This window comes from Macrobrachium nipponense, chromosome 2 (genome assembly GCF_015104395.2).
Source record: "Macrobrachium nipponense isolate FS-2020 chromosome 2, ASM1510439v2, whole genome shotgun sequence".
NCBI classification, from domain to species: domain Eukaryota; kingdom Metazoa; phylum Arthropoda; class Malacostraca; order Decapoda; family Palaemonidae; genus Macrobrachium; species Macrobrachium nipponense.
The window spans coordinates 90245996-90261457 of NC_087201.1; the positions used below are offsets into that span (position 1 = coordinate 90245996).

General features: G+C 40.3%; 1 protein-coding gene across 6 annotated transcripts in view; it reads left to right on the top strand.

Moving 5' to 3' along the window:
- LOC135220771 (uncharacterized) overlaps positions 1-15462 on the top strand; it is a 657141-nt gene that overhangs the window by 547853 nt on the left and 93826 nt on the right. The window contains exon 1 of one of the 6 annotated variants that reach the window (XM_064258231.1): positions 857-2992. The exons of 4 other annotated variants lie outside the window; for them this stretch is intronic. In XM_064258231.1, the coding sequence (XP_064114301.1) occupies positions 997-2992 (1996 nt within the window). In that variant the 5' untranslated portion in view covers positions 857-996. Of the gene's footprint in view, positions 1-856; positions 2993-15462 lie in introns of those variants that run through there. One more of the 6 variants, XM_064258235.1, reaches the window with a different exon arrangement.

Consider the following 15462-nt stretch of genomic DNA (forward strand, 5'->3'; position numbering starts at 1 on the left):
GAATGATCTGCGTCTGTGTTTTTGAGTGATTCATAGGGGGTTTTCGTGACTCAGCTGACAGGATTCTTCTGAAGGAATTGACGAAGAGAGGAATTTTAATTGTGGTTATTCGTGATGACACCAAAACTTATAGTCAAGTGAGACGTAGTGATTCGTGTGTTGATTTTTGTGTCATCGACAAAGTTGCAAGAGAATTGCGTCTTTTGTCATTCGTCTGTATAGTAGTATTTATTCTTATTTTTCATGAAGGTTGGCTTTTAACTTCGAAGATAAAGAGTGTCGTTGTGGTGAATTAATAGAGCAGGTATCTGCACTTATGGGTTTTATAGCGTTAGCTAAATAACGTCTTTATGTTAAACTTTGTGTAACGTTCTAACGTTTGGTATGGGTTCGAATATGTGTCGAGAGATCAGAATGAATAAATAAAATGCCGTTGCTGCATTATGCAAACCAGTGGAAGAAGGAAGGAAGGGGCGTGTCCGCGTATTAGTGGAAGTGAGGCCCAAGTGTTGCATGGCGGTGTTTTGGTGGTGGCGGAAAGAGCTTTTAACCGTCGCCTCTAAATTTCTCTTCCGTTGACGGTACCTGGCAGTGGCACACACACACACACACGCACATGCACGCTCCTTTCAGTAGCACCAGGAGGAGTAGGACCACTCACTCAGCCTCGTTACACCGCCCGCTAACTTGCATCGTCACACTTGTGAAGCTGGAGGGAAAAAATGAAGGCGTTACCTTCTTGGTTCCCGCCTTGTCGAGTCTAGTCAAGTCTAGGTGAAGTCGATTTTAAACGTAATCACAATGATGATTATATCTCTTCCACAAGACCTGGAGGGCGATGAATTTCAAGGGCAGGATGGTGTGGATGTAGTTATGTGATGGAATGACATTCGCGATGAAGGAACTCGTGCGGAAGCCTTTTAAAACGTTTCTTATCGTAGCGTGTGATGTGTGACAGGAGATCGAAGTAATAGAAATTGCTGACCGTCAGTTGAAATGCCTGTCCCAGGAAGTTTAACGTGGGCAGCTTGGCGCAAGAGGCGGGACAAAGGGCGTCGCCGGGCAAGGGTGTGCTTGGCGTTGTGGAGGAAGGCCAGTGCCACTGTCAGCCTGAAACTTCGGCCCGCAGTCAGGTGTTCCTCGGAAGATGCTCTGGACTCTCTTCACGACGACGACGAATTCGTCTTCCAGCCCGGGCATGCCTTCAATTCCTCGTCCCTGTGTACCTCGTACCCGTCACCAATACACTCGGCCACGTATCATCTCGACAGACACATCTTTAACACGGCTCTCAAAAGAACGAAGTCGAAGCCCCATCAGGCAGCGGTGGCTGCGACCCGTAACAATTACGTGGATTACCGGAACCTGCAGTGGGTGGGGGGAGGTGGTGTCCGTTTGACCCCCGAACTCGGCTACAATGAGAGATGTATCGACGAGTGCATAGCCAAGACGAAGGCCGCCAAGGCGTTAAACGAATCCCCGGTAAGAACAAATATGACGAAGGATGTGGACGAATGTAGCATAACCAAGGCCAAAGGGACGAAGGATACGGCGGGAGACAGTTCCTCCAGTGGGGTGGAGAGTATGACCCACGAAAGCGATGAAAGCGCCATCATTTCGATGGTCAACAAGTCCAAGTCTCCAAAGGACTATACTTACCCTCCTAAGATACCCAATGCGCATCACCAGCTGAGAAACAGGACTAAAACGTCCTGGGACAGAAGAGCATCGTGGCAGAAAGTGTCAAATAAAGCCGTCGCTTCTCAGTTAGTACAGCCCTCCAAGACCATCTACTCTATCTATCAGACGAGTGTCAAGAAGCCTTTGCCTCGTTGTAACAAATCTCTTCCGCTGTCATCCAGTCCTCAATTTTGCACAGAACCCAACAAAAGCTTCGCGCCTTTTCCCCTCAAAAGTGAGCCCATTTATGCCCTGCCCACCAAGAAAAAACCTACTCTAAATAAAACACCTCTTCCCGAAAACTGCCAAGTGAAGGGACTGGACAACGACAAACGAGATTCATTTCGTCGTGAAATCGGCCTCGATTGTTGTGATTCGCCGCCGCCGCCGCCGCCGCCATCTCTTCCACTCGAACCTCCCCCCGAATCTTCTTGTCCCCCTCTTACTCCTCCTCCACCACCTCCTCTTCCTCTTCCTCCTCCTCCTAGTCCCCCATCTCCTCCTCCGCCTCTTCCGTCGAATCCTCCTCCACTCATTCAGTCGACTGCTAGAGACTGTATTTGGCTTCCATCGAATGATGATGACCCCTACGCCACAACGATTTCGTTACACCTCTCAGATGACAACAAGGATGGCAGCGTCAGTGATGTCACGCCCAGTGCTTCCACCGTGTCCGCGCGCGCCACCAGAGAAAATACGTCGAATTACGTGGAAGTTCGTGACACTTCCGCCCTATGTCGCCTGGTCATCCGAGCGGGCCTGAGCACCCACGACTCATCCCATGGCTCGGTTGGTTATATTGAGGGCACGTCTTCGGACTCTGTTTCTTCGAGTACGAAAACGGCAGTCGAGAAAGAAGTGGGAACATCAGGGAGCGCCTGGTACGAGGCCACGCGCATTACTAAATTGAAGGACTTGCAGGCTTCAGGTATAGCATCAGCCAACAGGAGGCTCTCCTTGAATTACTCCTCGAGTGAGTCCGATCAAGTCATCCGAATTCAACAGAAAGTTTCCGATGGCTGTGAGAATAATGGCGACTCAGAAGCCACCAGCCTGGAGTCGTCGTCCTCCGTATCTTGGCGGTGGTATTCTGTGTCCATGGGTACGACCTCTGTGCCTTCTTGCACTCCACCTTCCTCCCCTCCACCAGCGCCACCGCTACCCCGACCTGCCCATTCTCCTCCAATACCTCCAACCGCCCTGTACAAGGAAAGAATTAGGAACAGAAGTCGCCAACTCCAGGCTCATAAACGTGCTCAGCGGAATAGAAATTCGAGGTTGTGCTCGATCCAGTCACCTTCTAAGATGTCGGGTAAAAAATTAACATTATTTTTATCTTTATATATATGTCTGTCTATCTGTGCATCTATCTATGTTTATCAATCAGACTTTTCCGATAATACTCCACAGTATTCATAATTAGAATATCCAAGTTGCCATTTCCTTTCAGGTTACACTGGACACGCTCGTTGGTTTGTGCAGTATTCCTTTTCCCTCCCCCGAGATGAAGACCTCTATCATTTACTGCCGGAAATACGAGCGACAGGCATAGTTGCCCCTGTATTAGTTGTGGTCTGTAGTGCAAGACAATTACAGCGACCTTGAAATTTTTTTTTCTTCCCTCGCAAATTTTTGTAGAATCGATAGCCATGGTTATATGTTTTATTCTCCTTTGCATCTGGGTGGCAGGAACCAGGCTGTCTGATTAGCGTTCGTGAAGAGCATTTTGCTGAAGCTGAAGTCCGTTTGTTGGCGTATTTGTGTATGTATCGTGCGCGGAGGATAGGATTTATGTAGTCTGTATGCTCGTGCACTCAGGGTTTGTGTATGTGCAGAGGAAGCTCAAGTGATTTTTTGTTCCTTATGTGGTAAACTAATTAAATTTTTTTCTGTAATTTTCACATAAAATGAAGTAAAAAAAATCCTCTGTCGGGAGAGAGAGAGAGAGAGAGAGAGAGAGAGAGAGAGAGAGAGAGAGAGATCTGAGTGACTGAGCAAATAACCATCAGGACGAGACCACAAAGATTCATGTTCGTTTCTCTCTCTCTCTCTCTCTCTCTCTCTCTCTCTCTCTCTCTATCCAAAGAAGTCAATCTTAGAAATAGTAAGCGTCTACCAGACGTGATCTCAGGGAACGTGACACAGCTCAGTTGTGTTTTGAAATTTATTGCAAGACTTGTTCGTTAGTAGGTGGAAATTTCAATTATAAATTTGTTAAAAATGACAGACGTCGCCTCTGAATGGTTGTACTTTACAGTGTCGTTGTGCATCAGTCATGATGAAGAAAATGGAATTTTGGGTTAGTATTCTCTCTCTCTCTCTCTCTCTCTCTCTCTCTCTCTCTCTCTCTTAAGAAGAGTAGAATCCAGAAGATTTTTCTTTTTGTTGCGTGTCAAATACAACCAGAAATTTGACGAAGGAGAAAGCATTGGAGCAGGTGAAAACAATGCACGGGCGGTTTCCCGTCATAAGTGTGCGTAGCAGCATCGGTTCAGGTCACGGGAGGGAATGTTGAACATTGAAAGAGAGAGCAGTGCAGGATGATTGATTGGTGGAAAATGACTGCATTGCTCTGTGAGACCAAATCCGTTCATCTGTTGATGCACACATTGGATGGGAGGATTTTAAAGAATATTTTCTTCGTTCGATTGGCGAGAAGGGCGTCTGGTCCACTCTTTCCCCTCTTGAGTGTAGAGATTGATCTTAGTTTTGGTTTGAGAGAAATGAATGTATTTATGTTACCTTTAATTTTTTTTCCTTCTAAGAAAAATATAAATACATGACGGAACGTAGTTGGCCTTTTGAACGAAGAGAAAGAATGTATCGAGTTGTTTTTATTGTCTTTGAAAGGCAATAAAAATTTTCAATATATTCTTTAAGTTCGTTCATGAAGCAGAATTCATCTCAGTTATTCGTACATGATAACAAGAGGTTCCAATTACAAAATCATGAAACGTAGATAATGTAGAACTCATAAAAAAATAGGTAAGACATCTCAATATTTAGGAAAATGTGTTTACTGTTTCTTACATTAGTTGAAAAATGGTCAGTATAATAATGTGAAACTAGTTGAGATCTCTATCCAATTAACATAGCAGTCTTGTGATTTTTTTTTTTTTTTTTTACTTCTTGGTCTGTAGTTGGTAGTAGCACAAAGAACTCAATTTATGAAAGCATAGGTTCGTACATCTAGGAAAATACTAATTTTTAACAATTTTATTTTTAGCCTTGTCAAATTAACGAATACAAAATGTCGTGGTATGGTATTTAAAAAACAAAAGGATCCGTTTGTTTGGACAAGGATGAGATGTCAATTTCAAATGTTTATGAAGAGTCGATTAAGGTAGACAAAAAGACTTGATCGAAGCAGCAGTTTCCTCCACAGGGATGAAGGAAAAAGTAGAGGAAAAACTGAGCTTCATAGAATTACGAAAAAATACACTTTACGGATTGTCAGGTCAGCGGCATCCTGTGATGTGTTGTCATTTTAGCTGGAAGACTTTTGGATTAGTCCTGATTTGCCGAGCCCAGGCTCTAAAGAATAAACACAGCTTGGTTGGAACTGTATACAGGCTTAAATGTGTCAGCGGAAAGATTACGCTAATGAATATGCGATGTTTTTACGATACTAGAATATACGAGGAGAGATTTTGAGTCTCCACTTTCAGTTTTTCTGGAACTAGGATTTATATTAACGTAATTTAAGTATAAGGCAAGAATCTAGAGAGAGAGAGAGAGAGAGAGAGAGAGAGAGAGAGGAGAGAAGAGAGAAGAGAAAGAGAGAGGGGGGGGGGGGGGGGTTTGTGTTTCGTTACGTTCGGGTGACTGTTGACCATTCGTAACATGTCTCGAGAGGATGAAGTTTGTGGCATGAGAGCAGATACTTCGATAAGGTATCTGATAACGATTTTCTATTCAAATGAATGCTCCAGGAATCTAGCGTGACGTTTTTCGGTGCCTTCCCATTTTTACTTGACTTTCAGCTCACTTTTCAATTCGTGAGCTGAATCTATTTTTTGTTTGTTTGTTAGCAATTATCACTAGAGGTAAAAAAAATTAGATTCGGTTAACGAATTCAAAAGTGAACTAAGTAACTGAAAGGTAATTCAAATATCTGAACTAATTCTGAGGGAAGTTTTCCCTTTTTTTTAATAAGTGGGCTGTTGGTATTTTTTATTAATGGATGTGAACTATTTTAAGTTTGTTAGTATCTCTCTCTCTCTCTCTCTCTCTCTCTCTCTCTCTCTCTCTCTCTCTCTCTGCTCGTAGAATGTAAGGCGAGGTTTGGTGTAGCCTAAGAGGAGGCGGTGTCGTACCGGAGGAAATTTGAAGCTTAAATGTGGTGAAAGTACAGCTTATTACGCTGTTGGTGGCGCATAGGGTTCCTCACCTCCGTTGCCCTCCTGCGCACACACACACACACACACACACGCTTCATTATTATTGTGAATGGGTTCAACAACTTCGGATGGAATCGAGGGAGGGCGGAAGGATTGAAGGAGTGAACTCTGGCTTTCACTCCGAAGGAAACGGATGAGGGATTCCTCGTTATTGGTAATTTCATTTCCTGAGTGGATGGAGCTCCTGCTTCTGCGCATGCGCAGACTAGTGAAAGACCGTCGGAGATGTGAACACCTTTTACTTATTTATTTACTTATTTAATTTTCAGTTATTTTGCTACTACCTTTCGGATATAATATTGTGACACGCACGCGCTCGCAAATGTGTGTGTGTGCATGCATATATGTATGTATGTAAATAATATATTATTATATATATATTATATGTATATATATAAATAGTATATATATATATATATATATATATATATATATATATATATATATATATATATATAGATAAAAAAAGAATGAGAGGGAGAGAAAGAGAGAGAGAGCGATTTTTGGAGTCGATAGGCTTTATTGCCGGATGATGTCAAAATAATGAATTGTCAGAAATGATTACCGTGAAAATAGCTGGCGGGAGGGGCCCACTCCCCTTTTATTTTTATTTATTTATTTATTCCAAACATTTTGTCGAGAAATTCAGTTGTTGCTTTTGGTTTCATATTCACTTGGCTGCTTTACTTCATTCCGGATTCCGTTTAATGCAAGTACCAGGGCTGTGGACGATAAACTGAATTTGCCTTTTGAGACAAACGGCGATGACGTCTACGAAATTGTCGACCGTTCATATGTCAAACATTCACTGAAGGAAGGAGTGTCCCATTCCAAACTTCCATCTCATGAAAACCTCCAGGCGTTGCCCCAATGTTCGGAGTTGCCTTTTTAATGCTGATTGATAAAATATATTTTCACGTACGATTAAATTTAGGCCAAAAACTGCAAAGTAAAATGTATGAAAAAAGGTAATTGGTTGATGTTTTTAGTTTTTTTATCACGATTTTATTTTCCTAGTGTGATCAAGTTTTTGGAAGGTATAATGTTCAGATGGGAAAAAAAAAAATAATAATAATAATAAAAATAATACAAAATGGAAAAAAAAAATAATTATTGTTATTTTTATGGTCTATCACAGTCATCTTATTCGACTGAGTGGTTTTTATAGTGTGTGGTTCTGGGTTGCATCCTGCATCTTTAGGAGTCCATCACTTTTCTCACTATGTGCGCTGTTTCTAGGAGCACACTCTTCTGCATGAGTCCTGGAGCTGCTAAAGCATCTAGTTTTTCCTGGTTCCTTTTCAGGGCTCTTGGGATTGTGCCCAGTGTTCCTATGATTATGGATACAACTTCCACTGGCATATCCCGTATTCTTCTTATTTCCATATTCAGGTCTTGATACTTATCAATTTTTTCTCTCTTTCTCATCTACTATAGTGCCCCATGGTATTGCGACATCAATGAGTAGTGATACTTTCTTCTTCTTTATTATTATTATTATTATTATTATTATTATTATTATTATTATTATTATTATTATTATATGTAAATCCACAATTGTATAGTAAATCTTATTTACTCTGTACTAAGTGCGAATTTTTATTACACAAACTGTTTTTCACGAGATTGTGAATTTCATGGCAGTAATAATAATATGATATAATTAATAATAATAATAATAATTAGTGTAGTAGAGTAGTAGTAGTAGTAGTAGTAGTAGTGCCTCATTACGATATCTGGCAGTGCAAAGTACTTCGGTGAGGTTTAGCTCAAGAATGATGCAAAATTTAAAAAAGTTTTTCATTAAATTTTCTTTTCTTTCTGGTCAATGCGGTCGGATAATCAGCAAGCGTTTTTCTTCTTCTTGAACATTGTGTGTAGAGATGATGTTGCTATGGTGTAAGTCAAGTTGAAAGTAATAAGAAATATCATGGCATTAGCATAATAATTATTATTGTTTCCTGCATGTGAGTGTTGCTTGCTCTGGAAGGTTCTTTGTAATTAAAAGTTGTTTTAGGCTTGTTCAGTATGAATGTATTATGCACATCCTGACTATATAAGTTTTATAATCTCTGGCGATGACTGACTTAAGTGGTGGATGTGGATGTGACCACGAGGAGGACATGGAAATAATTATCTATGTATAAAATACACGTAAAAGCCTGACACGCTGAATTTACCGAGATTGGCATGAACCGGCCAATCTTGATCGTATATAGGGGGTAAAAATGATAAATCCGGCGAGACTAGCCAGTCCTCTCATCTTTCAACATGTTCACCTGGACAGGTCAGCCTAGCCAAGACTGGGTTGACCCACCTATTTTGACATGTATTTCATTGCTTACCTTTCAGTGGTCTTCAGTTTGCCTCCCCGCAGTAAGAGTCTGGCAGTTTTGCTTCCCCCCTCCCCGCCCCCCGCGGTAGTAATGTGCAATTTTGCCCCCTTCGTTCGTAGTCTGCAGTTTTGTCCCTCGCAATAGTAGTGTGCAGTTTTGCACCCCCCGCGATAGTACTCTGCTGTTTTGCCCCTCGCGGTAGTAGTCTGCAGTATCATTGTTGCACTTTACTTGCTTTTAATTGGTTCCATGATTTAAAAATACTCACTATATCAGGACACTCCAGGACTGAAAGGAACACGGCCACTCTGCCCTATCAAAATACACGCAGAGCAAGTCATCTGCGTGTATGGGCAATACCCAAGCGGACTGAAGTGCGCGCTAATCCCGGCAGGACAAAAGTTGAGTCTATCTTAGTTTAACCAAACCACTGAGCTGATTAACAGCTCTCCTAGGGCTGGCCCGAAGGATTAGATATTTTTACGTGGCTAGGAACCAATTGGTCACCTAGCAACGGGACCTACAGCTTTTGTGGGATCCGAACCACATTATATCGAGAAATGAATTTATACCAGAAATGAATTCCTCTGGTCCCGCGTTGACCGAGCCGTGAATCGAACATCGGACCACCGGATTGATAGCCAAGCGCGAAAACCACTCGTCCAACGCGGAACTTCCCGGCAGGACAAACCGATACCACTCGCGTACGTGTATGGCCAACTTTAGATTTGTGAAAGTAGGAAAGCAGCCACTCTGTTGTGGCCTTTTGTCACTGAAACTCATGACGTCGTTGCAGGTGGATAAAACGAATGAGTAAAATACATTAGAAATATTGGAGAGTAATGGTGGAGGTGTTGCACACAGCCACATGAAAATCAGAAAAAGAAATCGTTGATAGTGTTCTTTTTTAAACTCTTCCTTGAAGCCCTCACTGAACGAGGCTTCATTATTAATAGACATTTTTCCTTGAATGCTGAACAGAACTGGAATTTTTTGCTTTCGTCATTTTCTAAGTGAACTAGACAGGCAGATCAGTTGATTCTGGCCTAAAGAGGAAAAAGTTGTCTTGAAAGGGGTCAAGTTCAAACACACGGACACTTTGGATCGAATAAATCACCAAATTGGGATTGCTATTAGGACGAGCTTCCAGTGCTTATTTGCGTTTCCTGTATTTTAATGATTTACTTTAATTTTGATCTATTTATTGTTGATTTTTTTTGTTCTTTGGAAGCTTGAATTTCAAGTCGTAGCCCCCGTGGGTTTCTTCCATATGAGGAGACTTCACCTTCTGAATTAATATAATAATAATAATAGTAATAATGACCATTCATCAGTACCATGAGCACGTTGCGGGTGGCATTGGTAACACCACGCAACGTGGCATTGGTAACACCAGTCATGAAATAATACACAGATATATGCATTTAAAGTGGTTTGTAACATTTGTCCTTTGAAAAGAAGTTAGAAAAATTTCTAGGGATCCATGACTATCATTTCAGCGACCCCAATGAAGGGCTCATTTTTTAATTCAGTGTGGCATCTGCTATCCAGTTCCCCAAATCAAATCTGACATAATATAAACTGTTACAAATAATGTACGGATCCACATAGGCGTTATTAGCCTCTCTCTCTCTCTCTCTCTCTCTCTCTCTCTCTCTCTCTCTCTCTCTCTCTCTCTCTCTCTCTCTCTCATGGTCACCAGTGGTTATTATAAAATACCATTGCATTTGGCATAGGGCACTGAAGCAAAAAACCCGGTGGACGGTGCACTGCAGGCATTATTAAGGGTCTTTGCAGCGTCCCTTTGGTCCCCAGCAGCAACCCCATTCATTCTTTTTACCATATCTCCGTTCTTAGTGACTTTCTCTTATCTTCTTTCCACCCTCTCCTAATAGCGGTTTCATAGTGCAACTGAGGTTTTCCCTCCTGTTACAGGGTTCGAACTTTTTTTAATATTCGTTATGTTTCAGTGCTGAATGACCTCGTAGGTCGTCATAGCACTTTGGTCTAAATTCTATTTCTGATCTTCTCTATTCTTAAAACAAAAGGAGAAGCAACAGTATTTTTTGTATTTTACACTACAGTGTACGAACCGTGGCAAATAAGTCGAGTAGTTCGAAAGTGAAACTACAGGGAGACGACCAATAGTGTCTCAATGACACTTGAAATGGGTCCACACACCTCCCAGGAAATGGTGCACTTACAAAAGTCAGGTCTTGCCAGCGTCATCAATGAACCCCTAACTCTCCATTTTCCTTGACTCTTTGGACCTTTTCCGCTCTTGGTGGTATTAACAAACTGTGGATGCTCGTTTGGGCTGTGTTGTGTTGTCTGGGTGTCTGTTAGTGTAGTTATATACTACAGTCTTCTTGTCTCTCACTGCTTCGATTACACTTCAGCTCACGCGTTCCCACCCACAGAGGAGAAACGTACTACAGGAGACTGAAATATTGACCATAAGGTAATAAATACAGCTGATAATGTTATATAACAGAAATGATTGGTACGAGATCATTTATTGTACACGAACTTGAAACTCACGTCCCGTACTTGTGAAAGAAAATTACTTGTTCAGAGGACCCTGTCAAGTAGAATCGGTTCTCCTTGAGTTGTTTAGACTCTGGCTTTTAATGAATGGCACTCGACTCGTGGAATGGCCTTGCTACTCTGTAGCCCAGACCCATTGTTCTAAGTAAGGCATGGGAAGTTGAGCAACTCTTATAATCGCTATTTGGTTTCTCATTGAAAACTTCCCTTTGACATCTGTCACGCAGAGTAGCATGGTATTGTTTACCTTCGATATCGCCATTGTTCTGATTGTTGTTGACTTGTTTTCGCGAACTCTCGATGGAAGCATACCCTCCTTTAGTTCCCTTCAAGTCTCCTCGATCGTTTACTTGGGTTGATGAGAGGTTGTGTATCGTACTTATATGTCATTGAATTTAATATTCATGCTTCGTGCTTCACAGTAACTGATACTACTGTTTATACTTTTATCGTTATCACTTATTTTATACTGTATGTTCATTTGCACTTTGAATTAGGTCGTGTTCAGCGTTTTTTTCTTATTCCAGAGTTATTAACTGTTGTACGTGGGAAACCCATTTTATCTATTTAGGTACGTGTTTTGTAACGTTTTTCGGATAGCAAGATTTATTTTCCCAATGATTACGGTTTCTAATCATTAACCAATTTTTTGGGAAATGTTATTTCGAGCTTTAAAAAAACTTGTCAGATTCTGATTTTCATTATAAGCAAGGGCCTCGTCTTGGTTTTCAGCCATAAGAGCAAAGGACAACTTGAGAAACGTTTTTGATTATCACCTGACGCTACATTCAACTAACAATTCAAAATTTGGTAAGGTCTCTAGTAAGAATCATTCCTTGTAATAAATTCCCGTCTCTCTGTGAGTGGGAATAATTTCCTGTTCATGGTGCAGATTTATTCTAGTCAGCTATGAGACTTAGGCGCTCTCTCTCTCTCTCTCTCTCTCTCTCTCTCTCTCTCTCTCTCTCTCTCTCTCACGGTACGTTTCATCATGAAGAAGAAAATTGTTTGTTTATATCTTATTTGTTTCATTATGGAGAGAGAGAGAGAGAGAGAGAGAGAGAGAGAGAGAGAGAGAGAGAGAGAGAGAGCGTTAAGATATTGCCAACTCGGCAGGCAACGAGGAGTGCCTAAGGTTATTTGCCTGGAGCCTTTTGCAATGTCGTTTTCTAGCCCACACTCTTGTCATGTTTAGTCCAATTCTCGAGCTGTATAATTGTTCTTGATTTCAGTGGTGGTTTGTTAAAAATAAGCCCCAGCTAAGCTTTTAATGGAGCTTGTGGCAAGCTGAGCTGGTTGCTGCTGGCAGTTTCGGAGTTGATAGAAAGGAGACAAGCAGCAAGAAGCAACCTATAGCCAAGAGACTTGTCTTGTTTGAGCCTGGTGTTTCATAAAGTCTCCCTCGAGTTGATCAAGCAGAAAAGTCTCAATGTGTTTGCTACAGTCTCTCTTCTACGTCCTTGGCTGTAGAAAGGTTCAGGAACTGGACTACTAAAGTTGGCAATATTTGCAGTGTTCATTAAGTGATATAATAGTGAAGAAAGTGCATGGATTATACTGTACCTCTAAGGGAAATGGAAGGCCTCTCGCGTATCATAGTCCGATTTTCTTTTCTTTTTTTTTCACTGTGGTCGTAATGAACCTGGAAGGTTCTAAGTGCATATCACTTCCTCACTTTCTCTTAAGCAGCCAGAAGCGGTTTCATATACAATGTAGACGCTGATTAGTTTGGGATAAATGATCCCTTAACTTTTTTCTTTTCCTAATTGATGATAATGTTGACAAAATTCTCTCTCTCTCTCTCTCTCTCTCTCTCTCTCTCTCTCTCTCTCTCTCTCGCTGGGTGTAATGCTTGATTTTTAAGTGTTCATGGTAATTAATCATTCAGTATCTCATCGTTTTTCCTTACCAATATAAATCTGGTATAGGTATAAGTGGCAGAGCGAGAGTGACAACAATATATTTTTATGATTATAGAAACTTTTCTGTGAATTGAAGAATATACCATAAGCGAAACAAGATTTAAAAAGAGAAGATTTCTTGAAATCGTCGCTTCCGAAATTTTTTTTTTTTTCTTTCTTTCTTACTTTTTTAAGGCCCGGAGCCTAATGAGCGGTTTTTGAAACTCTCAAGACGTTTATTTATGTTAATAATGTCTCTGGGAATGAGTGGTACTCGTTAAGACTAACTTGCACCAGGTTTCAGTCGTGAGGGAAACCGTGCCACGGGGCCCGAGGCGCACGCGCCCCCACCCCCACCCCCATACCTCCATCCCCATCCCCATCCCCATCACTACCCTCACCCCCACCCACCCACCCCAACCAACCTTACCCTACCATTCCCGAGAAATCTCTTCTAGTATGTTACTTGAGGCACCTCCTTTTCCAGTCTCTCTCTCTCTCTCTCTCTCTCTCTCTCTCTCTCTCTCTCTCTCTCTCTCTCTCTCTCTCTCTCTTTTAGCGCACGCTTCCTTCTCAGTTCCCATACTGGGTGCACCTGGGAGATGTTAATCATTGTGTGAATGGATGTGATAAACTGATTGATAAAGACACTCAATTGTGCGTCACAGTTTTATCGTTGTTGATGAGGCGTCAAGATCAGTTGAAAGTGACACAATTTTTGTGAGGGATTTTGTGTCTAAACAGAGAAGGGAATCTCAGGACTGCTTTTGAGCGAACAGAATCTTGTTACAAGGTTTGCAGTGCGCACGGTCTATTAAAACTCTTTCTAGATCGTGGCTGTGTACATGTATTTTGCAATCGATTTGTATCTATTAGCGCAAAAATATCTGTTGCCTTTTAATAAGGTGTATTGCCTCGCGCTCAAGCGACATTAGAGCTTTCCGGGTTATCTAGACGAGATCGAAGACCATACCCTTCAGTAATGCGGTTTCTACAGCTTACATAATCAGCTGTCAACTGTTCAGAAGCGATTCATTGCCACTGTTTGTCTGAATTTTGGTGTCTACTTAAATAAAAGTGAATTTTGGTGTCTACTTAAATAAAAGTCATCACATTCTGAAAAAAGTTATATAAACCCTCTCACTTGCCTTTTTGATTAATAACGTGTAAAATCAAGTTGTGATTAAAAGAATTCAGCGTACATTGAGTTATGTAGTGCTTGAACGCCATGTAAATCATTTGGAATCTAAAGTCGACTCATACTCGTCATCAGAAAACATACGATTGAAATCCCAGGCAGGGAGTTCCAAATAATTTATAATGACAAATAAAGCAGCATCATTTATTTGGCTTATATAACTAACGATGCTGGTCAATTTTCTGCCCCATAGTCTCATAATCTCATTCAGAACAGTTGAGAGCTCTTTGGAAACTTTAACATAAAGTTTCCTCTGAGGATAATGCAGTACATTGCCAACATCTCTGAACTGTCATTCATATATTATATAATATATATATATATATATATATATATATATATATATATATATATATATATATATAGAAGAAATCCCAGGCAGGGAGTTCCAAATAATTTATAATGACAAATAAAGCAGCATCATTTACATGGCTTATATAAAACTAAACGATGCTGGTCAATTTTCTGCCCCATAGTCTCATAATCTCATTCAGAACAGTTTGAGAGCTCTTTGGAAACTTTTAACATAAAGTTTCCTCTGGGGATAATGCAGTACATTGCCAACATCTCTGAACTGTTATTCATAATATATATATATATATATATATATATATATATATATATATATATATATATATAAATAAAGGTATAAGCCATGAAGAAAAGATGAACAGTGTAGTAACTGCAAGATCTTTCGACTCAACTTTGAGTCGAAAGATCTTGTAGTTACTCTTTTGTTTTATCGTTCCTTTGTGGCTTATACCTTTATTTATGGATTTATCACGTTCCAAACTTAAGTGATTCAGTTATGTACAAAGTTAATATCTATAGTTTTTAAAATGATTATAGCTGTGTGTGTATGTGTGTAAGTTTTATGTATCATTTGTTCTTTGTTTACCTTGAAATGTTTCATCTCTTGAGTATAATAACTGTTTTACCGCTCTCCCCAATGTCAAAAGTTTCATAAGTGACACATTCTTCGTACATTAGTGGTGTTATTTGAGTAACAAATAAACAACAGGTTTAGCGGGATTCGTTTGTGGCAGACTACTTTCACAGCAAGGGACGAATCTTTCATAATATGTATATACATCCATGAATCATTTTCATATTGTTCAAAAAACTTTTTACTCGTTTTGAATACATTAGGAATAACGGAAACAAAAAACTTGGAGAACTTTGCTACACTGAAATGGCTAAAATGTAAACGGCCTGAGTATTAACATTGAACTTGTGACTTCGTGAAACCAAAATTTCAATTGAAATTTACACATCAAATTAATTTTAAATATATATATATATATATATATATATATATATATATATATATATATATATATATATATATATATATATATTGAGATATCTTTCAGTGTTTTCAATCATTTGTTATAATTTCA